General features: G+C 32.6%; 1 protein-coding gene across 4 annotated transcripts in view; it reads right to left on the reverse strand.

Annotated features, from left to right (window-relative positions):
• Positions 1 to 24394, reverse strand: part of LOC143074986 (protein retinal degeneration B-like) — a 63759-nt gene that overhangs the window by 17653 nt on the left and 21712 nt on the right. For 2 of the 4 annotated variants that reach the window (XM_076250201.1, XM_076250203.1), the window contains 10 exons: positions 23465 to 23995; positions 18124 to 18256; positions 9368 to 9571; positions 7776 to 8021; positions 6244 to 6603; positions 5475 to 5567; positions 4466 to 4510; positions 2394 to 2501; positions 1837 to 1968; positions 448 to 628 (listed from right to left, as the gene is read on the reverse strand). In XM_076250201.1, coding sequence (XP_076106316.1) covers positions 448 to 628; positions 1837 to 1968; positions 2394 to 2501; positions 4466 to 4510; positions 5475 to 5567; positions 6244 to 6603; positions 7776 to 8021; positions 9368 to 9571; positions 18124 to 18256; positions 23465 to 23542 — 1580 coding nt within the window. In that variant the 5' untranslated portion in view covers positions 23543 to 23995. Of the gene's footprint in view, positions 1 to 447; positions 629 to 1836; positions 1969 to 2393; positions 2502 to 4465; positions 4511 to 5474; positions 5568 to 6243; positions 6604 to 7775; positions 8022 to 9367; positions 9572 to 16359; positions 16440 to 18123; positions 18257 to 23464; positions 23996 to 24394 lie in introns of those variants that run through there. The other 2 variants (XM_076250204.1, XM_076250205.1) reach the window with 2 other exon arrangements.

Here is a 24394-nt window from a genome sequence, read left to right on the forward strand (position 1 = left end):
GGAAATTTAAGATAGATAAAAATAGTGGTCTCATAAGACAGGTGGTCTTTAAAAACAAGTTCAATCTTGTCAAGAATTTTGAATAAGTGGTCTTATGTGATGAGGGACTTTACAATTTGAAATTTGCTTGGAGTTCGTTATTTTTGTTATTTTATTAATAATAACACACATTTTGCTTAATAAAGGATGTTTCTTAAGCAAATTTTTTGTAGTTAATCATTTTGGATACTATGTTGACTATGTTGAAGGCCGTATGGTGACCTATAGTTGTTAATTTCTGTGTCATTTTGGTCTCTTATGGAGAGTTGTCTCATTGGCAATCATACCACATTTCTTTTTTAAAATCATGTTTATCATCAATTCTGATCTTATTTCAATTTATAGACAATAAAAAATTCTGATACTTATATAAACAAACAAATAGTCTGAAACACATTTTTTACTTACCTTGCTAATATATCTAGAACATCAGAACAAATCTGTGGACAAGGGACCAGTTTGAATGCTATGTGTCCATAAGCTCCAGGATAATGTGAACGTATTACACTTTCAAATGATGACTTCATAGTAACAAAGTCATTACGTTTTGAGGGGTGTTGGTTTTCTACATGTGTATCCACAAGACAACCTATAGAAATAAATCATGATTAATATAGTATAAAACACCTTTTTAAAGGAATTTATTGGTGTATAAACTGGACCAATTCACTCACCATCAAATAAAAGTCTGAATGCATGTTCGTGAGTAAATTGGTCGAGTTTATACACCAATAAATTCCTTTAAAAAGGTGTTTAATCCTTATAATTCTTTAAAATTGGAGATAAGGAATATATTTTTCCACACTCGTTACCTCTATCACACGTACATTGTATATTTATGTCATTGAATAAGCCTGGCACATGAATATATTTGTTGATTAACACAAAAATATGTACTCAATTCAATGAAATTTGCTATCTGATAAAAAGTTATAACTACAAAAACTCTTATAATATTCAAACGAATGTTTTTGCGTATAATCTTATTTAACAATTAATGTGCAGTGAAAATAAATTTTGTAAACATAGGTGTTATTATCACCACCATCTTGTTAACATTGGTTAAGAAAAGAAGTTCTGTCAACGTTGTCTATTGAAAAAAAAAACCGTCAAGATCAACTACTGGAAGTTCTCTCAACCAATCACATCAGCGTATTGCTTAATATGCAAATCATATAAGAATTACATATATATATTGTAGACAACAAACACAGTCGTTCCCTTTGGAGGGATGTTGGTTCTCTATGTGTGTATGAACAAGAAAACCTATAGAAATAAACATTAGAATAAATATATATATATTGTAAACAGCAAAGTTATACTGTTTCGAAGAATGTTGGTTCTCAACGTGTGTATGAACAAGACAACCTATTGAATCAAACATGAGAGTAGAAAGAAATATAGTAGACAGCAACAAAACAACAAAACAACAAAAACTATTAAAAGTGACTTCTCTTGTAAATTTATTGGGGTATAAAAGCGTTGACCGAAGTACATTTTGTATGAAGCACAAAAGCACTTTATTCTAAAAATGTGGGCACGGTCAACACTTTTACAACCCTTTACTAATAGAAGCATTCAATACTTATGATTATAATTGTTTCCTATGATCTTGAAAACACTCTTTCTATTTCCATTTTTTGTGACATTTAGAAAAATCCTGTTTAATTCATATAAAAAATTCAAAATGCAAGTTTAAATTATTGAAATAATACCAATAATAAAAACATTGAAATAGTTTCTGTTTATAGCATCATGTTTACGGTAAGGTTGGGGTTATAAATGGTATAAAATTACCTCCATGAAGCACCATAAATAATATACTAGATTTACAACTGGCTGAGTCAGGCGGTGATGTGTGAGGGTGTGTTGATTGGTCAATGCTGTAATGTTGACGAATTTGTTCCATTCTTCTTTCTAATGGAGTATCTAAAAAAAATCAATTCAGACATATGTAATACCAAAATAATATAATATTTACAGATATACTCTCAATATCAGATGAAGCCTCATTGGGAGCTGCTGACCACCATTAAAAATACATATTGCTGTTCATATTTATAACTAGATATTTTCTAGTTAGTTTTTAGCCTTAATTAGTTATATGAAAATTTGTACTTAGTCTCTGCATGTCTGAATTATTTGGTAAAAATATTGTTGTGTACAGTAGATATCTTTGCACTATTTTTTTTCTAGGCAGGCGATGATTTGTGATTCTACAGATCTTCAATGTAAGAAATTGACAACTATGTACCTGTAAAATTTTCTGACACCACAAAGGGTAAATAGTTATTGTATAATGTCAATAGTTCAAGAGTGGCAGATTCTGAAATAGTAATGAGGTTTTAATATACCTGCTGGATCAAGAGATATAGTAGATCTGGCATCAGCAAACTCATCATTCAGGGACTGTACATCTATTGGTGATGACCTTAATAACTGGGGGTCAGCACTTCTCTCATCTGAAAGTATATACACTAGTTTATAAATAATGTGTATTACTGATCTAGGCATTTAGCAAACAAAACTCAATCAATCAATAAATGTAAGTTTCTGGTTCTTTTCAAATTTATATATTAAACAGTAACACAAACACATTATCCAGAGAACTCGCACTATTACATTTCTATTTATTAACAAAAATTTTCATATTGAAGACATCTGTATTGTAATTTGAGCTTTGCTCCCACAAAATGTAGATTAAACTTTTGACAATTGACTTTACCTAATGACAAGAGAGCTTGGTAAAGATATATTTACAAGCTTATATATACCCCTCCCTCTTTTCCTCCTGGTTAAACTGTCACTGTCCTCTTCTGCATAATTTTGGAAAGGAGGACACCAAATTAAGCTAGATTCTATCTATCTGTTATAATTTTTTCAATTAGGGAATACCAGATTCCAAACCCCCAAAATATATTACATATAGTGTGCAGTCATGCAAATATGACAGATATAAGATCAATTCTAATATATGACGTTCTTCAAGCACCTTGATTTATACACACCCTTGGAAAAATTCATATGTTAGCTGATAGACATGCAACATCATGATTTGTTTGAGCTGTTTTAATCCTACTCACACGTCATATGCTTTAATGAATGATTTACTTCACGTCAGATGATGTAAATGACATCATTTTTTTATTGGAAAAATGCATAAATGGGAAACTGAAAATCATCAAAATATGATTGATTGGGACTATATCCATTAATTAAATTAAGATTGGAGTAGAGTGCACCTGTACAAGCGGGGTTGAACTCACAACCTCTGTGTTGACAGCTGGCAAGTAATTACAGTAGTAGAACTACTTAGACCACTTGGCCACCAAGGCCCAGTCAAAATATGAAAATATAAACATGATGGTAAGAATTTGTATAATCTCCATATATTCTTAAATGAAAGTAAGATGATCCAATTCAATTAGGAGAACAGAAGACATCGATCCCCCTTCACCTTAGACTGAGTATATATTCTTACTAATGCCTCTATAACCCTATTCACATGATTAAGTTCATAAATATATGATAAAGGTTTTCTAGAGTCAGGTCTACAGTTCATAAACTGGAAATTTTGGCAGGTCTATTTTAATATCACATACCTATATGTTACTAATATTAAATGTGTTGCTACTATGATATTAGTGTTAGTATTATAAGTTATATATTATCATGTGTTAATGTCACACACTAAACTACACTATGTTGTGAACTGAAGTTTGTTTCAAATCAAATATCTATGAAATAAGTTCACACTGATCGTTTTCCACTGGAACTGAATTTATGCAAGTGCTTATTATCAATCTAATGTTAAACAAAAAAATTCATTAATTTTGAATTTCAAATTGTAGTTATTTCATTCCAAGCAATAGCCATGACAACTCAAAAGTTAAATGCCTTATTGAAATCAGCTTCAACAATAAGTGTTATTTCTTTTAAAATATTGCAAGTGTCAACTTTTTGCCTTCATTTACTTTAGGGACCAAGCCCATACAGGTGTCAAATAAATAAATACAACCTGATCATTTGACTATACTCTCATCATATGGCCAACCTTAAATGTTAATCTACCAATACCCTTAACACAATTATATTGTAAACCAACTAATTTTTGGAGAGCTATTTATTTCTTGAGACTTTTGCAAGTAGAAAAATAATGCTAATAAAAATTCCTGTGAAAATGTAAAACTTCGATGTTTTCTTATCTATCTGCAATGAGACAATTTCAAAATCGTGAAATTAAATCGCTGTGAAATGGATTAGAAAGAACTAAACGCCAAATAAAGTATCTGTGAAAATAAGTTGGTTATTATAATGAACCCTAACCCTAAATTGCTCGGCTCCTTCCAAGTAAATGAAGGTCAAACTTTTAATATATCAAGCTGTCAATAACAGAAAACTAGTTCCGAACACAACATATACTTACACAAATCTTCCGTAGAGTTGGACAAATAAAATTCTATTAATTCCTCTGAAATCATTCAAACATAAAGTAAAGAAAAACATGCAGGAAACAAACAAAATAATTCTAGTTTTGTATCATTCAAAAATAAGATCAAAAGCATGCTGTTTACAAATAAATTAGGTAAACATGGTAAATTCTTCTTAACTCATCCACACAAACAAGGTTGATACAAACATGCAACAAAATCCTGACAATAATTTCAAATCATTGCTATATTGTGGATTTATCTATATTGAGGATACCAATTCTACAGGATTGAGGAAAAATTGAACTTTTTTTGAAAATGATTTTTAGGTTTTGCTAAAGTCTGTGTACAAGTCTATAGAAAAGATGTTCCATGCTGAAAATCTTTAATTTTGGGTTCACATTTACATACAAAATTAATGAAAATTGGTATCCAACAAATATTTATGAATCAACAGTGCTTAACAGTATATAAAGCCAAAATATGTGAGACACGTTTCTTGAAAATGAAATAAAATAAATCATTCATGATGAATTTTGAAGTAACCTTATACATGATCATATATAAAGTAAAAGATGTGGTAAGATTGTTATTAAATGAGACAACTGTTAACAAATTAAAAGACCAAAGAACATAGATGAAAATAAATAAATCATTCATGAACACTTTAAAGCAGTATTATCAATGATAGTGCTGTCAAAATATATCAAAACAAAATAAATCATACATAAAATAAAAGCTGAGGAGGACTATATTAATATATATGATAGGAGCTTTACAACATCACAACATGCTACATTTATAAGAAAAACAATAAATCATTACAATAAAATTTGACACTGACTATATAAAATTTTAACACCATTAAAAACACCATTTAACAATAGGTAGATCTTTGTCTATGTTATCATGGTTAAGGTAACCTCTTTAAAAAAAGAAGAATCAACAAAACCTTCAGCATAAACCTAATAAATAACATGTAAAGGTATAAATGCTGTAAATTACCTTCAGCATCGTAGAATTCTTCATCTGAACTGGATTCTTGTAACTTTTCTAAACTCTCAAACATTCGGGTTGTAGATATCTCTCTAGCAGAACCTGTAACATAAGAATCAAGACCCTTATTGAAGATGTGGCATCTACAATTATAGGTCACCTTCAACAACCAGCAAAACTCAAATATGGTATGGTCTGATATAAAAGGGCTAGAAATGAAAATTCAAATAAGACAATTTAAAATAAATTTCATTTTAAAATCAATTTATAAAATTTTAGTTGACATTCAAAAAGGAATATATATATCAGAACCAATACTAAAGTGAAAATAACTAGCACTATGTGATTTATATACATGAGAAGTTGAATATATCCTTTTATAAATTTATTTTACAAAAAAGAATAGCATCAAATAATTTAATTTTGAATGTAACGCGTCTTCTGATTGGCTGACGTTATTTTGTTATGAGCCCATAGACATAATGTAGTCATGTGACCGTGACGTCATCAACGTTTTTTCATGTTTTTTTTACGGTTTAAAATGGAATTTAGGATTAAATTATAAGAAATGACTGTAATATTTTTCTGTCTATTTGAAATAACATAAAAAATGTGGTGCACACTGTTAAATAACCCGCTACGCACGTTATTCAGTGTGCACCAAATTTTTAATGTTAGTTCTTCATAGAAAAAATATTACAGTCATTCCTTAAATGTATATGGAAAATAAATATTTGTTGTTAAACTGTTTCCCTCCGTGTAGAATTACTGTACATACTTCCAAATGATCTTGATTTAGAGGAAGCAGACAGAGATCTATGTTCCTTCATCACAGCAGGGGAATCCCCTGAACGAACTGTTAACTTGCTGTCAGACGAAGTGGACACTGTGTCTTCTGACTTGGAGATCGGAATCTTTGGACGTTCATCGTGAGAAGATGTGGAATTGTGTTTTAAGGTATTGCCCTGATCATCCGATTCTTCTTCTTCCTCGTTCTCACTGGCGAATCCCATCTTCTCTGCTAGCGCCCTCTGTGTTTCTAGTTCTAAACGCCTTATATCACTGATCTGTAACCCATACCACTCGTCCTGCCAACACCAAGCTTGTCTATGTGCTCTCAACATGGTCTTTCTCAAACCTGTAAAAAGTAGCATCAATTCAGATCATGCATCAATCAAAAGACATCAAGAATAACTATTAATGAGACAGTAACCTATAGACACAAATAATTAAATTACATGCAGAATTCTACACTGATCAGTATGATATGAATAAAAGGAGATGGGACTGTTCATCTACCAGACAGCAATTTAACATCACAACTTTTGGTTCTTCCCTCGCCGGGATTCGAACCCATGCTACTGTGATATCGTGACACCAAATCGCCTGCACTGCAGCCGTCCCGCTAGACCACACGGGCACCTGGGCTCTCAAAAAAAGAGCTTTCGCTGGCCGTGTGTTACCTTTTCTGGTCAGTTTTAATCTATATATAAATATATATAGCTTGTTGATATATATATATAAGTCTGAAAATTACACCAAACAGTGTTAGAGTTAGATTTTATCCTGACAAATTTTTGTCCGTCCCTCAGCGGGACTCGAACTCACACCTTTGATACACTACAGCACCAATCGCTTAGCCTCATGTCCAGTGCTCTAGACCACTCGACCACATCCGCTATATAAAAATATAACTTCAATAGTCGTAGTGTTACCTTGTCACGGAAGGTGAATCTAGAGATAGACATGAAACACGTGTTTTTTAAGCGTGTGTAGATGTTATATTATTATTTTCATACACAATGTATTTATTATTTGTCAGCAATCTAACTCAACAATTTTTATATATCATATAGGATCATGATTTGCATGAACTTGCATAATCATGGATATTTGATTTCGTGGTTTTGGCAAATATAACAAGAATGTGTCCCCAATACACAGATGCCCCACTCACACTATAATTTATAATAATATATATATATACAGCTAGGATTGGCATGATCTTAGTCATTAAAACTTATTGTCAGAGTTCAATGGTTAGTTATTGATGTTTTATGTGTAAATATTACAAATTTTGCAGATGTTAAATAACAATAAAAATGTGACACACTTATATTAATTAATTAGTATTACAATATATTAGCTATTTTGTCCTGAGGTGGCATAAAACAATATTCAACAGTTCTAACAACAATATATTTTACCTATTTCTTGTAAAAAATCTCTCTGTTATTGTTTCATGATGAATATCAAATGTTTTTTTTTATATATCTTTTTATCTTGTTCATTATATAAATGTCTGTTTACCTATTTCATGTATAAATCTCTCTATCTTATTCTGCATGCCCCAATATTTGAATTCCACACGACAAAGTTTATAAGCAGTCATGATAGCTTTTCCAGAGGATGGATTTTTTAACCCCTCAGAATGTTCTTTCCACCATGTGTCTGTCAATGGACCCCGTTGAGTTTTTGTAGACTTATATAACTTGGGGTCCTCTTCTTTTCTGTAGTCCCCACTAGATATAGGGTCTTTTACAATGTCCAGATAATCTGAAATACAAAATGGCTATTTTTATATAGAACTGTGGATTCATTTATTATTGTGGGTACCAATTTTCGTTGATTTAGGTAAACTTGCATAATCATGGATATTTGATTTCGTGGTTTTGGCAAATATAACAAGAATGTGTCCCCAATACACAGATGCCCCACTCGCACTATAATTTTCTATGTTCAGTGGGCAGTGAAATTGGGATCAAAATTCTTATTTGGCATTAAAATTTAAACAAGAGGCTGACACAACGACAGCAAACCGGATTTATTAACATTTATTTGTATCCTGCCAATATCACAAGAACCATAACTGATGAACGGTGAAAGTGAAAACGTCAATATCAAATTTGACTTCCATTTTGTCATCAGTATCAACATATCAAAATTTGAAAAGCTTTGGTTGAACGGTTCATAAGTAAATGCATGGACAACATTTGGTTGCCGCCCGCCCGCCTGCCCGACTGCCCGGCCGCCTGCCGTACATCCCCAAATCAATTTAACCGACATTTTTGTCACAAAAATCCGGTTAAAAATCATATCATAAGGAACATGTGTACTAAGTTTCAAGTGGATTGGACTTTAATTTCATCAAAAAACTACCTTGACAAAAAACTTTAACCTCAAGCGGGACAAACTGACGAATGGACATACGAACGAATGGACAGACGAACAGACGTACAGACCAGAAAACAAAAAGGCCCCTCTACTATCGTAGATGTGGTATGATTGCCAATGAGACAACTCTCCACAAAAGTTATTTCAGAATTGACACAGAAATCAAAAACTATTGGTCACTGTACAGCCTTCAACAATGAGCAAAGCCCATACTGCATAGTCAGCTTTAAAAGGCTCAAAAATGACAATGTAAAACAATTCAAACAAGAAAACTAACGTCCTAATTTATGTATATATATTCCTTTAGGAAATTTGTAATTGGTTGAACATTTAAATTTGTGGTTCCACTGTACCAACAAAATCTGTGAAAATTGGTATTCAATGAATATTAATGAATTCACAATATAAAAACTCATCATATTTTACAGTTTGTTACATTTGAGATGTCTTTGTATTCCTGTGTCGTTTTGTTAATGACTCATTTGTGTAAACCGTACTTTGACCTCTAATGGTTTACTTTTACAAATTGAGACATGGATGCAAAGTTGTATCATTGGCACTATACCACATCTTCTTATATCTAACAACTCCTTGTTGAATCAGTTTTAGACTGAACCTATTAGAAGTACAATTAAGAATATTTAAGTCAACAGACCAACCCCACGAAATGACAAAACATATGATCACCAATAGATTAAACATTTGGTCACCAATAAACTAAAACCTACCAATTTGTCTTTGTTTAATATCAGACTGAGATAATTTAAAGACATTTTCTTGTGATCCTCCATCGTTCAAATACTTTGTTTCTATTTCCAGAAGAAATTTCTCGACAAATGGACATCGGTATCGTGTTTTGGTGTACGGGTAAGAATTCCATGCTTCTTCCTCCACTCTCAGTGCAGACTTTGGTAATATAGCTCGGAACCAACCTGAAAAGATAATATACAATTTTTATAGATTAAAAATTCAATTGGATCGTATTAAGGCTGGATTTACATACCTCACAATATCTTGTCAGACAATATAATAATAATTTTTCATGAACTGATCAACAATAACAAAAATGGAATATTTCAAATTGGAAATACTTTTTCTGATATTTTTTTTAAACAATTTTAGATCTGCAAATAGCAGTTGTAATTATTTGTTGACTTGAACTTATGTTTCTGCGACACAAAGGTAGCACTGCCTGCACTGTCAAGCTTGAATTGTAAGTCAAATAAAAGCTATAATTCCTCGTAGGCTTATGATGTTTGTTAGCTTATGATGTATGAATGGCATGTAGATGGATTAAAAATTACTTTGAGATCAGCTGACTTTGTCACTTGTAATGGATGACTGTTATTATCATAAAATTGAGAATGGAATTTAATTGGGAATATGCATAGATTTTTTATGGTATTTATAAGACTCAAGTTTGAATGGTAGAGTAAAACTTTCGAAAATAAAATGTAGTTTTGTTAGCTTATGCCCAAATTACAATAGGATATAATTAAGCATTAATAAGATTGGTACTTTTTTAAATTACTTCTAGCATTTTAATATATATTCCTTTGAAAATTAATCATGGTAGCATAATTCCTACTTCAGAGGTGTGGGTTATTGAGTTTGCAGTTAAGCCAAATTAAATGATCTGAATTTGATCACATTGATGAGTTTTTTAATGAGTTGATGCTTGTTCACCAAGAGCATTGTCTGAAATCAGAATAATGCATTGATTTGAAGAAGTGTCATTGCCTTCTTGACACCTGATATAACACATTCTTAGTCCGGTTAAATGTGTCAATCTAGTAAAAAGCAATGTTCCCTTTGTTTGCATGAGATGATTGAAATATGAGCCATTTTAAGGATGTAGTGATATATGGTTTAATGGTGAACCTATAAAGAGCAATGATTTGATACTGAAGTTTCAAGGTCAAACTAAGGTCAGAGAGAGGATTAGGGTTAAGGTGATTGGTCTTATGAGCTGTTGTAATGTCAAATATTTTTGGGAGGATTTGGCCTTGGTGATTGGTTTGCCACAGTCTGTATAAAAGTCTATAGAAAATTCATAATTTATTGAAAATTCATATTTGTGGTTCATCTGTAGACTGTATTATAACCCATGCTTGAAATCCATGAAAATTGGTATCCAACTATGGCCAATTAAAGAACCTTAGTGAGCATACTCACATACCCCACGTCCCCACATTGTCATTGGAGAAATTAAATAAGTGTAAGAAAAAAAAATTGTATAAGAAAAAATATTGAATAATAATTTCCTGTCAATATGCACATCAACATAGTATGTCCTTATTATCTACAAAATATCATGAATTTCTGTTGTGTGGTTTCAGAGGAGTTGAGAAGACAAACTGTTGCAGAAGTACATTGAAGCAAATAAGTTCAAAGGGGCGTAACTCCTAGAAAAAAAAATTGAATCGTAATTTCCTGTCGATATGCACATCTACATTGTCCTTATTATCTACAAATGTTCATGAAATTCTGTTGTGTGGTTTCAGAGGAGTTGAGATGACAAACTGTTGAAGTAGTACCTTAAAGCAAATAAGTTCAAAGAGATGTAACTCCTAGAAAAAAAATTGAATCGTAATTTCCTGTCGATATGCACATCTACATAGTATGTCCTTATTATCTTAAAAGGTTTCATGAAATTCTGTTGTGTAGTTTCAGAGGAGTTGCGATGACAAACTGTTGCAGTAGTACAATAAAGTAAATAAGTTCAAAGGGGGGTAACTCCTAGAAAAAAAATTGAATCGTAATTTCCTGTCGATATGCACATCTACATAGTATGTCCTTATTATCTAAAAAGGTTTCGTGAAATTCTGTTGTGTAGTTTCAGAGGAGTTGCGATGACGCACTGTTGCAGTAGTACATTAAGCAAATAAGTTCAAAGGGGCGTAACTCTTATAAAAAAAATTGAATCGCAATTTCCTGTCGATATGCACAACTACATAGTATGTCCTTTTCATCTGAATAGGTTTCGTGAAATTCTGTTGTGCGGTTTGAGAGGAGTTGCGATGACAAGAAACAGGACTGACGGACGGACGGACGGACGGACGGATGGACTGACGGACGGACGGGTCAAAAACATTATACCCTCTGCAACTTCGTTGCGTGGGGTATAATAATAATTAATGAATACAAACTATCCTTTTTTCATATAAATATTAGCAAATAACCTCAAATATAAATCTTCCTTATATTGCCCTGGAGAATTTTGATCTTAAAAATCTTTTATGCAAATTAATAACAAAAACTATTGACTTTAGAGTCATCCGTCAACTAAACTAATCTAAAGACCAATATACAGTGAAACCTGGCTAAACTGAATCCTGCTAATAAACTGAAAACCTGTCTTAACCAAACATTTCCTAAAGCACTGTCATATCAAATTGTTTGCAATGTAAACCTGATAAAACCGAACATTGGCCAAAACCGAACAAAATCTTAAGTCCTGAAGAGGTTCGGTTTAAACAGGTTTTACTGTTTATGTATATATAGATTAATAACCATAGGATATTTTCATGCATAAACACTGTATCCATTTAATCTCTTCAAATCTAGATTGATTAGAGTTGTGTCTTTACGATGGCCGATCAATAGGATAAAGAGATTTAATGTACACTATGTGCAGCCTATAAATTAAACATGTACCGATTAACTCTGTCATAATTCAATTTTATATTTAGAGCCATTGACAATACAATCAATTCAGTCAGTCTCTCGTAAAAAAAAATCTCATTATTTTATATTGCAGAAAAACAGTTTTGTGTCGGGTAAGGCTGAGCTAAATATACGTGAAATGAACAACCATAGAATTTAGTATTGGTTATTCTGTTGTCAGATTTTACATTAATTTTTCACAAATCTCAGTTTTTTTCTGATCCCTTGAGAAACTGATTTAGTCAGTGAAGAAAATTCAAGTTACAATATGTATAAGGACAGATATTAATGTAGCATCTCTGAATATTAATTGCAATGATAGAACGCATAGCTCTAGATTACTGGAGGAATTTACAATTTTGGAAAGTTCCACCTTAGGCTTAAGAGGTTAAATCTCCTGCATGAAAAGTCACAATTTTTAAGCTCTTTTAGCAACATAGGTTATAAGCAGTTTCTTTTGCTGTTAAAATAATCAATAAAATCCTCTCATTGGTTTAACTATGTTTGCCAAAGCTTAAATGTGGCATAAGATAAGATAAGATAATTTTATTTACCAATCATGGTGCCCAAAATTTGAGCTATACAATCAAATGAATTACAAAATAAAGCACAGAAAATGATTAGAATGATTAAAGTACATTTAAACAAACAAAAAACACATGAATACACATTTACACTAATTAACCTGATATAAACCAAGTAATTGACAACATAGTTGTTATGGGTGCCACTGTGACCTGGAGAAATTACATAAATCTTTATAGTTCTAGGTGTATGGGAGACAACTCCTGATCAATTTTATTTCCTATATATATATATCTATATATATTTTTCTTCTATTTTTTTTTATTTCAAACAACAATATTTTCTATAATTTTCTTTCGTTCTTCAAAAAGGGAGTGCAATAAATTAGATAAGTTTGAAGTAACAAACAAATCTTCAGATGAAAGAATCCAAACAAATTTCATTTCATCAGATAATCTTGAAAAATTTTTGAATTTTGAATTTAAATTAGATAGATGTTGAGATCGAGTATCTTTTAGAACAGGACATTTTAAAAGAAAATGTAGTTCGTCTTCAACTGCATTCTTACATAGCTTACACTTTCTGTCTTCAGCTTTAATTCCAATATACCTCCCTCTTTCGATTTCAAGATCATGACAGCTAGTTCTAAATCTTGTGATTATTTGCCTATCTTTTTTTGAATTCATTTTTAAATATGGTTCAAACATAAAAATATTTTTAAATTTTCTGTAAGTTCTTAATTTATTGCCAGATTGTAAATTAGTACACTTCCCAGAATTGTTTTCTAAACTAGCTAACCAGCTTTCTTTAAATTTAATAGTTAAAGATGTTTTTACTTTTTTTAGAATATGGTTTTGTTTAAAGTTTGACTGGTTAACAAATAGATATTCTAAGTCTAGAAATTTAAATATATGTTTAATGCTTCCTATCCAAGATTCCTGGTTATGTTTGTCCATAGAATGAGATAGATTTATGGCTTCCCTTAGAATAATATTTGAAGGTTCAATATCTTTCATAAGATGGATCCAATATTTTACCATATTCATTATTACATAATACAGTGTAGGGAGTGAACCTAGTTCTCCTCTACATGCCATATTTGATGTTTTTATATTTACTCCAAGTGAAAATTTACAAAGCTTAGTATGAATTTTCTCTAGTACAAGATAATCAGTTTCTTTTGATATAAAGTTATCCAAATGTATTTGTTTCTTATGTGGTATATAACCCCAAATTTCAGATCCATACAACAAGATTGGTCGGATTGTATGGTTATAGATGTGTAATAAAGTACTAGGTTTTGGGCTTTCCACTGAAAAGGTCTTTCTTAATTTGAAATATGCTTTCATTCCTTTGTTATAAAGTTCTTTCTTTGCTATTTGGAAACTCCCAGATGATGAAAAATTTATACCTAAGTATGTGTAGTTCTGTACACATTCTAAAGTCTGGTTTCCTAATGATATTTTAATATTTTTAAGTCTTCCTGATTTGTTAAATACAAGAACCTTGGTCTTTTTTGTGTTAACTGTCATTTTATAATCAACTGTAAATTTATTTAATTTGTTAACACAATTTTGAAGTCCTTGCTCTGATGATGATAAAAGAACTACATCATCAGCATACATTAAAATATTTAAGGGATGTGTATTTAATGGGATTGGGTCACATGTTTGGTCAAAATAGGTTGGCAAAATCATTTAAATATATATTAAAGAGACAGGGACTGAGATTATCCCCTTGTCTTACTCCTATATTCGATTTAAAAAGGTTTGTCCTGTGTTGGTCTATTTTTACACAAGTTTCTGTGTTTTCATACATACATTTTATAATGTCATAAAATTTTGTTCCAACACCTATACATTTAAGTTTATAAAAAAGGTGGAGATGTGAAACTGAATCAAATGCACGCTTAAAATCTACAAAGCATGCATACAGAGGCTTTGAATTATTTTTCAAAAATTTTTGAATGATGGTATTTAACACATACATATGGTCTGTTGTGCGACATCCTTTAGTAAAACCAATTTGCTCACTTCTAATTATATTTCTAGTTTTTAAAAATTTTGTCAACCTGTTATTTAGAATTGAATTAAATAACTTGCCTATGTTATCTGCAATAGTAATGCCCCTGTAGTTTGATGGATCATGATTAGATCCAGACTTGTGAAGGGGGGTGATAAAGCCTTGGCCCCATAATTTTGGGTAAATACTACTGGAAAATACTAAATTAAAGAGTTTTTGTATTAGAGGGATACAAACGGTTTGACTATACTTTATCATTTCATTCGAGATCATGCTGAATCCATAGAATCCATAGGCATATGAATGCATAGAAACCATGGGCAAATAAAAAAGAGACAGCAACCCAACAGCAATCAATAATCGATGATTTAACTTCAGTGAATGAATGACTACAACTAGCTTCACTTTACCTTCATTCAGGAATTCTTGAAGGACATATGTTTTTTTTAAAAGCAATATAAAAGTTATATAGCTCATTTGACTTTAACAAAGCATTAGAATTGTGTAGCCAAAACATGTGCGATGTCTGTGACTTTTTCATACTTACAGGTTATATCACTTAAAACAGAATAAAAATTTAATGGTGGCATGTTATTCTGGTCCGTTATAGTGAGATATGGGATTTTTTTTTGGGGGGGGGGGATGACTGTCTTGATATAAAAAATAAAATCAACATTGTGGTGCACACTGAATCATCCATATTTTTTTAAGGTTATTTTAAAAAGACAGAAAAAGTCTAGCAGCCATTTCTTATTATTTAATAAAATTCTATTTTCAAGGAGTAATAAATTCATGGCAAAAACATTGATGACTTCACGGTCAAATGACAAAATTATTATTAATTCCTCTTTTACAGAAATATTTAATATATATTTATTATGACAATTATATATTATTATAGGATCAAATTATAAATTTTATAATGTTTTGGGGAATTAAAGGAAAAGAATAACTTAATCGTATTGATAGAAAAGCCCAAGAGCAGCATCAAGAAAGAACTTGTCGCAAATGTTCACAAAACTGTTTATATCACATTCTATGGACAGTTTTATATGACAGGATTTACATGACCTATTTGAAAATAATTAATAAGCACATGGACAATGGAGTGTAAGATTGCTAAAAAGAAGAAAAAGAGAGGCCTGAGATACCAGAGGGACATTCAAACTGATAAGTCAAGAACAAATTGACAAAGCAATGCCTAAAAAGTTAAAAAAAAAAAAAAAAGGCCAAAAGACAAACAATAGTAAACAAAACTCAACATGAAAATAATAATGACTAAGCAACAACAATGCAACAGAAACTGGATGTGATCTCAAGTGCTCTGGAAGGGCTAAAGTTTTTCCTACCCGGTAAATGTGATCCAATGTGATAGATTTTATATGTGTACTGTCCATTCCCTCCTGGCCCATCTGTGTACGGTTCATTCTTACCTGGTAAATGTGATAGATTTTATATGTGTACTGTCCGTTCCCTCCTGGCCCATCTGTGTACAGTTCATTCTTACCTGGTAAATGTGATCCAATGTGATAGATTTTATATGTGTACTGTCCATTCCCTCCTGGCCCATCTGTCTATGGTTCATTCTTACCTGGTAAATGTGATCCTATGTGATAGATTTTATATGTGTATTGTCCGTTCCCTCCTGGCCCATCTGTGTATGGTTCATTCTTACCTGGTAAATGTGATCCAATGTGATAGATTTTATATGTGTACTGTCCGTTCCCTCCTGGCCCATCTGTCTATGGTTCATTCTTACCTGGTAAATGTGATCCTATGTGATAGATTTTATATGTGTACTGTCCGTTTCCTCCTGGCCCATCTGTGTACGGTTCATTCTTACCTGGTAAATGTGATCCTATGTGATAGATTTTAAATGTGTACTATCCGTTTCCTCCTGGCCCATCTGTGTATGGTTCATTCTTACCTGGTAAATGTGATCCTATGTGATAGATTTTATATGTGTACTGTCCATTCCCTCCTGGTCCATCTGTGTATGGTTCATTCTTACCTGGTAAATGTGATCCAAAGTGATAGATTTTATATGTGTACTGTCCATTCCCTCCTGGTCCATCTGTGTATGGTTCATTCTTACCTGGTAAATGTGATCCAATGTGATAGATTTTATATGTGTACTGTCCGTTCCCTCCTGGCCCATCGGTGTATGGTTCATTCTTACCTGGTAAATGTGATCCAATGTGATAGATTTTATATGTGTACTGTCCATTCCCTCCTGGCCCATCTGTGTATGGTTCTTTCTTACCTGGTAAATGTGATCCTATGTGATAGATTTTATATGTGTACTGTCCGTTCCCTCCTGGCCCATCTGTGTACGGTTCATTCTTACCTGGTAAATGTGATCCAATGTGATAGATTTTATATGTGTACTGTCCATTCCCTCCTGGCCCATCCGTGTATGGTTCATTCTTACCTGGTAAATGTGATCCTATGTGATAGATTTTATATGTGTACTGTCCGTTCCCTCCTGGCCCATCCGTGTATGGTTCATTCTTACCTGGTAAATGTGATCCTATGTGATAGATTTTATATGTGTACTGTCCGTTCCCTCCTGGCCCATCTGTGTACGGTTCATTCTTACCTGGTAAATGTGATCCAATGTGATAGATTTTATATGTGTACTGTCCATTCCCTCCTGGCCCATCCGTGTATGGTTCTTTCTTACCTGGTAAATGTGATCCTATGTGATAGATTTTAGATGTGTACTGTCCGTTCCCTCCTGGCCCATCTGTGTACGGTTCATTCTTACCTGGTAAATGTGATCCAATGTGATAGATTTTATATGTGTACTGTCCATTCCCTCCTGGCCCATCTGTCTATGGTTCATTCTTACCTGGTAAATGTGATCCAATGTGATAGATTTTATATGTGTACTGTCCATTCCCTCCTGGTCCATCTGTGTATGGTTCATTCTTACCTGGTAAATGTGATCCAATGTGATAGATTTTATATGTGTACTGTCCGTTCCCTCCTGGCCCATCTGTGTATGGTTCATTCTTACCTGGTAAATGTGATCCAATGTGATAGATTTTATATGTGTACTGTCCATTCCCTCCTGGCCCATCCGTGTATGGTTCTTTCTTACCTGGTAAATGTGATCCTATGTGATAGATTTTATATGTGTACTGTCCGTTCCCTCCTGGCCCATCCGTGTATGGTTCATTCTTACCTGGTAAATGTGATCCTATGTGATAGATTTTATATGTGTACTGTCCATTCCCTCCTGGCCCATCCGTGTATGGTTCATTCTTACCTGGTAAATGTGATCCTATGTGATAGATTTTATATGTGTACTGTCCGTTCCCTCCTGGCCCATCCGTGTACGGTTCATTCACAATAATTTCCACACCACTACCTTCACCAGAGCTTTCATCTCGACTCTTTTTCTAAAAACAAAATAATCAAGATCAAGATCAAGATTACATTGTATAATATGTATAATATTGACTGTAAATGTTTTATTTAAGAAGAAATAATAAACATGATGCATTTTTTAAAGCTGACTTACAGTATGGTATGGATTTTCCTCATTTTTTAAGACATGGTGATCTATAACTGTTCAAATAAAATATTGTCAATGATATTTATATTTTTGATAATATCAATGGAGACCATAACAATATATAAGTACAGTATATATAAGTGCGTCTGAACCAGTGACAACTCTGCAATAGAATTATCCATCGGATCACCAGTAGTTATGGTGATACATGGCTGTGTACATTCTGTATATACAACTCGTCTAACCATCAAGACTACAATGTTAGATCTGTAAATGTGCTTTCACAAATACTCAAAAGCCTGTTATTTTGGTTATTTTTGTCATTAGGTTGGTGTCTGGTCAATGTCTGCCTCCTGGTGTTAAAGTAAATCCTTCACCTGTATCTGTGATTTATATTAAAATAAGCATATTACAGGAACATGTATATTGTTTTTTAAATCAATATTGTTAATTGCTGTCTGCTGTTTATGTCCAGTGGCAAATATTTAATGCATGGCGATGGATATTTTCTAAACTATAAGAACCTGGATCTGTTGTAGAGATAGAAATGTCACGTTCACCTCCAATCAGATACATCAAGCTTACTGATTAGTAATACAAAGTAATCATATTTATAAAGACTTTGTCAGAGCTGATTGAGCTGATTCTCATTTAGCATGTTATATCAGCTTATATAGAACTTAACAAATGTAATGTGGGAGTCTTGGTAGATACAAACATTGAAGTTTTACATGTACACTAAGCATGCTAAGCATAACATATTATTTTACTTTGTAACTAGTTATATAGTTATGATAGTTATGATATTTCATTTTAAAATCTTGAAATCAAAGACCAATTTCAAATATTATTAAAATGTGTAACAAGAGTGCACACGCTGAAATGTCTCGCCTTCTATACTAATCATTGATATTATGTTGATAGTCCTAAGTATAAAGCTTAGTTTTATTACAACTGTCTCATAAACTTAACATTAACCAAGATAACTAAACAAAGACCAATGAACCTTGAAAATGAGGTCAAGGTCAGATGAACAATGCCAGGCAGACATGTACAGCTAACAATGCTTCTATACAACATATATAGTTGACCCATTACTTATAGTTTAAGAAAAACAGATCAAAACACAAAAACTTAACACTGTGCAATGAACCGTGAAAATGAGGTCACGGTCAAATAAAACCTGCCCGACTGACATAAAGATCATAAAATATTTCCATACACCAAATATAGTTGACCTATAGCATAAAGTATTAGATAACTAGAGGCTCTCAAGAGCCTGTGTCGCTCACATTGGTTGATGTGCATATTAAACAATGGACACAGATAAATTCATGATATAATTGTGTTTTGGTGATGGTGATGTGTTTGTAGATCTTACTTTACTGAACATTCTTGTTGCTACAATTATCTTTATCTATAATGAACTTGGCCCAGTAATTACAGTGGAAAATATTTTCTAAAAATTTACAAAAATTTATGAAAAATGCTAAAAATTAACTATAAACGGCAATAACTCCTTAAGGAGTCAATTGACTATTTTGGTCATGTTGACTTATTTGTAAATCAAACTTTGCTGAACATTATTGCTGTTTACAGTTTATCTCTATCTATAATAATATTCAAGATACCAATTCAGGGGCAGTAACCAAACAACGGGTTGTCGGATTCATCTGAAAATTTGAGGGCAGAAAGATCTTGACCTGATAAACAATTTTACCCCATGTCAGATTTGCTCTAAGTGCTTTGGTTTTTGAGTTATAAGCCAAAAACTGCATTTTACCCCTATGTTCTATTTTTAGCCATGGCGGCCATCTTGGTTGGTTGGCCGGGTCACGCCACACATTTTTTAAACTAGATACCCCAATGATGATTGTGGCCAAGTTTGGATTAATTTGGCCCAGTAGTTTCAGAGGAGAAGATTTTTGTAAAAGTTAACGACGACGGACGACGACGACGACGACGACGGACGACGGACGACGGACGCCAAGTGATGGGAAAAGCTCACTTGGCCCTTCGGGCCAGGTGAGCTAAAAAGACCAAAACTCAAAAACTTAACTTTGACCACTGAACCATGAAAATGAGGTCAAGGTCACATGACATCTGCCCACTAGACATGTACACTTTACAATCATTCCATACAACAAATATAGTAGACCTATTGCATATAGTATGAGAAAAACAGACCAAAACACAAAAATTTAACTATAACCACTGAACCATGAAAATGAGGTCAAGGTCAGATGACACCTGCCAGTTGGACATGTACACCTTACAGTCCTTCCATACACGGAATATACTAGCCCTATTGCTTATAGTATCTGAGATATGGACTTGACCACCAAAACTTAACCTTGTTCACTGATCCAAGAAATGAGGTCAAGGTCAAGTGAAAACTGTCTGACAGACATGAGGACCTTGCAAGGTATGCACATATCAAATATAGTTATCCTATTACTTAAAATAAGAGAGAATTCAACATTACAAAAAATTTGAACTTTTTTTTCAAGTGGTCACTGAACCATGACAATGAGGTCAAGGACATTGGACATGTAACTGACGGAAACTTCGTAACATGAAGCATCTATATACACAGTATGAAGCATCCAGGTCTTCCACCTTCTAAAATATAAAGCTTTTAAGAAGTTTGTTAACGCCGCCGCCGCTGCCGGATCACTATCCCTATGTCGAGCTTTCTGCAACAAAAGTTGCAGGCTCGACAATAAAAACTATATTGCAACTGATATTTCCTGGACTTGTTCATACATGTACATTGTACTTCTTTTTTATTGCACAACTAAAAGAAATACCTATGTCTCACTTTCTTAAGCAGGAGAGAGGAAAAAAAACAGTTTGATTTATACTACATGTACAATGATAATAAAACAACATGAGGCTGACAGGAGACTAAGTTTCATTTACATTAATTAGTGGCAAAACTCCACAACCTCAACAAATAATCATCTTTCATTACAATACACATGTACATGTATTAAAATGATTGGGTGAACATGTCTTAAGTTATTGCACAGAAAGGACATAAAGTGACAGTTTCTCATCAATAAAGGACCATAACTCATTAACAGTAAAAAAAGAAAATTGTAAATATCGATTATTTCTTCCATTTTGTCATCAGCAGGAAAATATTAACATGATTAAATATGAAAAGCACTGGTTGAACATTTGTTAATGATTGTCAGGAAATGACATACAGTGTCATCTTCTTATCAATCAAGGATCATAACTCATGATTGTCAGGAAATGACATACAGTGTCATCTTCTAATCAATCAAGGACCATAACTCATGATTGTCAGGAAATGACAAACAGTGTCATCTTCTAATCAATCAAGGACCATAACTCATGATTGTCAGGAAATGACAAACAGTGTCATCTTCTAATCAATCAAGGAACATAACTCATGATTGTCAGGAAATGACATACAGTGCCATCTTTTAATTAATCAAGGACCATAACTCATGATTGTCAGGAAATGACATACAGTGTCATCTTCTAATCAATCAAGGACCATAACTCATGATTGTCAGGAAATGACATACAGTGTCATCTTCTAATCAATCAAGGACACCTGAATGTCAAAATGGAAAATCTTTTTAATATCAAGTGTGAACCCAATTTTTGTCAGCAGTAACAAAATGATAAATTTTGAAAAGCATTGATGAGTTGATCAATTTCATCATTTTGATCATCCTGGGTGTATGATGTTCTAGCTGGGTTGAGTACCCATTGGTGGCCTTGGGCTGTTTTCTACTGTTTGGTCAGGTTGTTATCTCTTTGACACATTCCTTATTTTTCATTCTAATTTTTATAAATGATTGCACAGAAACAACTGGAGCCATGTATAAACAATGCCTACCTGCTGTTCAGTATGTTCAACCTAAAATCAATAACCATGTTTCCAATGGCATGATTGGAAAACCCAGTTAAAAACAAATTACAGCAAACGACTACCAAATACAACCACTAGATTACAGTTTCCTAGCTTATCTATATAAACTGAACTTCCAGACCTGTACAATATATATATATATCTTGACATTTCTGTAACAAATTGTTAATGTCCTATTACGACGTACATTTGTAGTTGTAAACTGCATGTGTGTGGGTGAAGAGTGCAGACATCAAGCTTACAGTCTAATATTGGAATGCAATTTCATTAAATGTCATGGATTTGTCTGCATTTTATCGATTGAAATGTCATTTCTTTTATATATACATACATGACATATCTACTTATTAAGTGCAGAGTTTGCACTTAGAGATTTCTTGGGCAATTCAACCTTAGGTTCAATAGGTATTTTGGGGATTTTTTCTTGTCCCCTGATACTTAGACTCTGTAAAGGTCAAATTGACCTGAAGTGGCTATTTCAAAATTTTATCTAAGGGTTAAAATATTGAGGAATTAAAATAAGCAATCCTCAAACAAACAAAAATCTTAATTAACAGTATACCTTGCAAATCTAACAGAATTATACATTAAAACTGTATGCTGATCTTTTATAAACTAAAGCTGAATTGATAAAGGTATACACATCTAACTCTAGTATCAATGTTCTGAACAAACCACATTTTGTAATAACAAGCAAGGTACACTGATAACCCTTTTAAATGGTCTTGCCTGAATGTGATAAGATAACAAGCTGACCTCGTGTAGGGTAGGTCTTGGGTTTGGTCCCTTGTCATCTTCTCCACAACAAAAGTGGTATAACCACTACAAAAGTGGTATTAAGGGAATAGGAGAAATAAAGTTGGATTGGAGTCAGAATAATGTGATCCATTTGGTTTGTGTTTTATTATAAGGACTATTGTTCTAATGGACTATTGGTCTAATTGGTATGAATTAATTTAGTCTATTAGGTTTGCTTTATCAGAAGGATTTACAATAATTCTTATGGACTATATAGCCTTTTAAAGCCTACTTTGCAGTATGGGCTTTGCTCATCATTGAAGGCCATATGGTAACCTATAGTTGTTTTAAATTTCTGTGTCATTTGGTCTCTTGTGGAGAGTTGACTCGTTGGCAACCAAACAACATCTTCTATTCTATATATATGTATATAAAATATCTAACCTGTATCATATATAACTGTGCTATCCTGTACTCCTCTACACTCATAGGCAAAGCTATTCTATATTCCTTCACCAACATTGCGTCTTTGATCTGATTGGTCAATAAATAACAGTCTTCGTTCTGATTAGTCAATAAATCCTTAACTTATTCACTCTCTTACAAAATAATTCAAAAGTATCGTAATATCGTAATTATGAATGGTTGATTCAACTTTTTTTGGACTTATGAGTAATGAACAAATTACTTTCATAGGTATCACATGGCTTTTGTCTTAGAACTCCATACACTCAGCTACATTTTGACAAACAATTCTGCATGTTCAGCTTAAACTAAACTAAATATATCCAACTATGGTTTCCTTCTGAGAAGTATATTACTGAAGTTTCATAAACCATAATCCTCTATTAAAATAATTAACATTTTTACAAACGTCATGTAATCTTCCTTTCATCTCTTCCTTCTCTGGAAAACTTTTTTTCTAATCATTTTAATCTTCATTTTCATTTTCCTTTGTTGTCATCAGTTATAAACCTGGAAGTAGAAATAGAAATTTTAATTATTATCTCTAAAATGAGACTACTGCATATTCATGGGTATCAATTTTCGTGGATTTAGAAAAACTTGCGTTTTCGTTAATATATGATTTTGTGGTTTTGCCAATTTATGTGCACAAAGTCTATATAAAATTTGTTATTCTTTGAACATTTGAATTCTTGGTACACCTGTTCCCATGAAACCCACAAAAATTGGTATCCTACGAATAATAAATAATCCACAGTTAATTCATAAAAGTACCATAACTACTGATTAAACTATTCAGGAACATATAATATTATATTGTTACATTTACTCTGGGACAGTGAGTATTATACTATTAGTATAATAGTCAGATAGTCCCAGATATACTGTATTCCCAGAACTATTAGATTT

This window comes from Mytilus galloprovincialis, chromosome 5 (assembly GCF_965363235.1).
Source record: "Mytilus galloprovincialis chromosome 5, xbMytGall1.hap1.1, whole genome shotgun sequence".
Taxonomy (NCBI): Eukaryota; Metazoa; Mollusca; class Bivalvia; order Mytilida; family Mytilidae; genus Mytilus; species Mytilus galloprovincialis.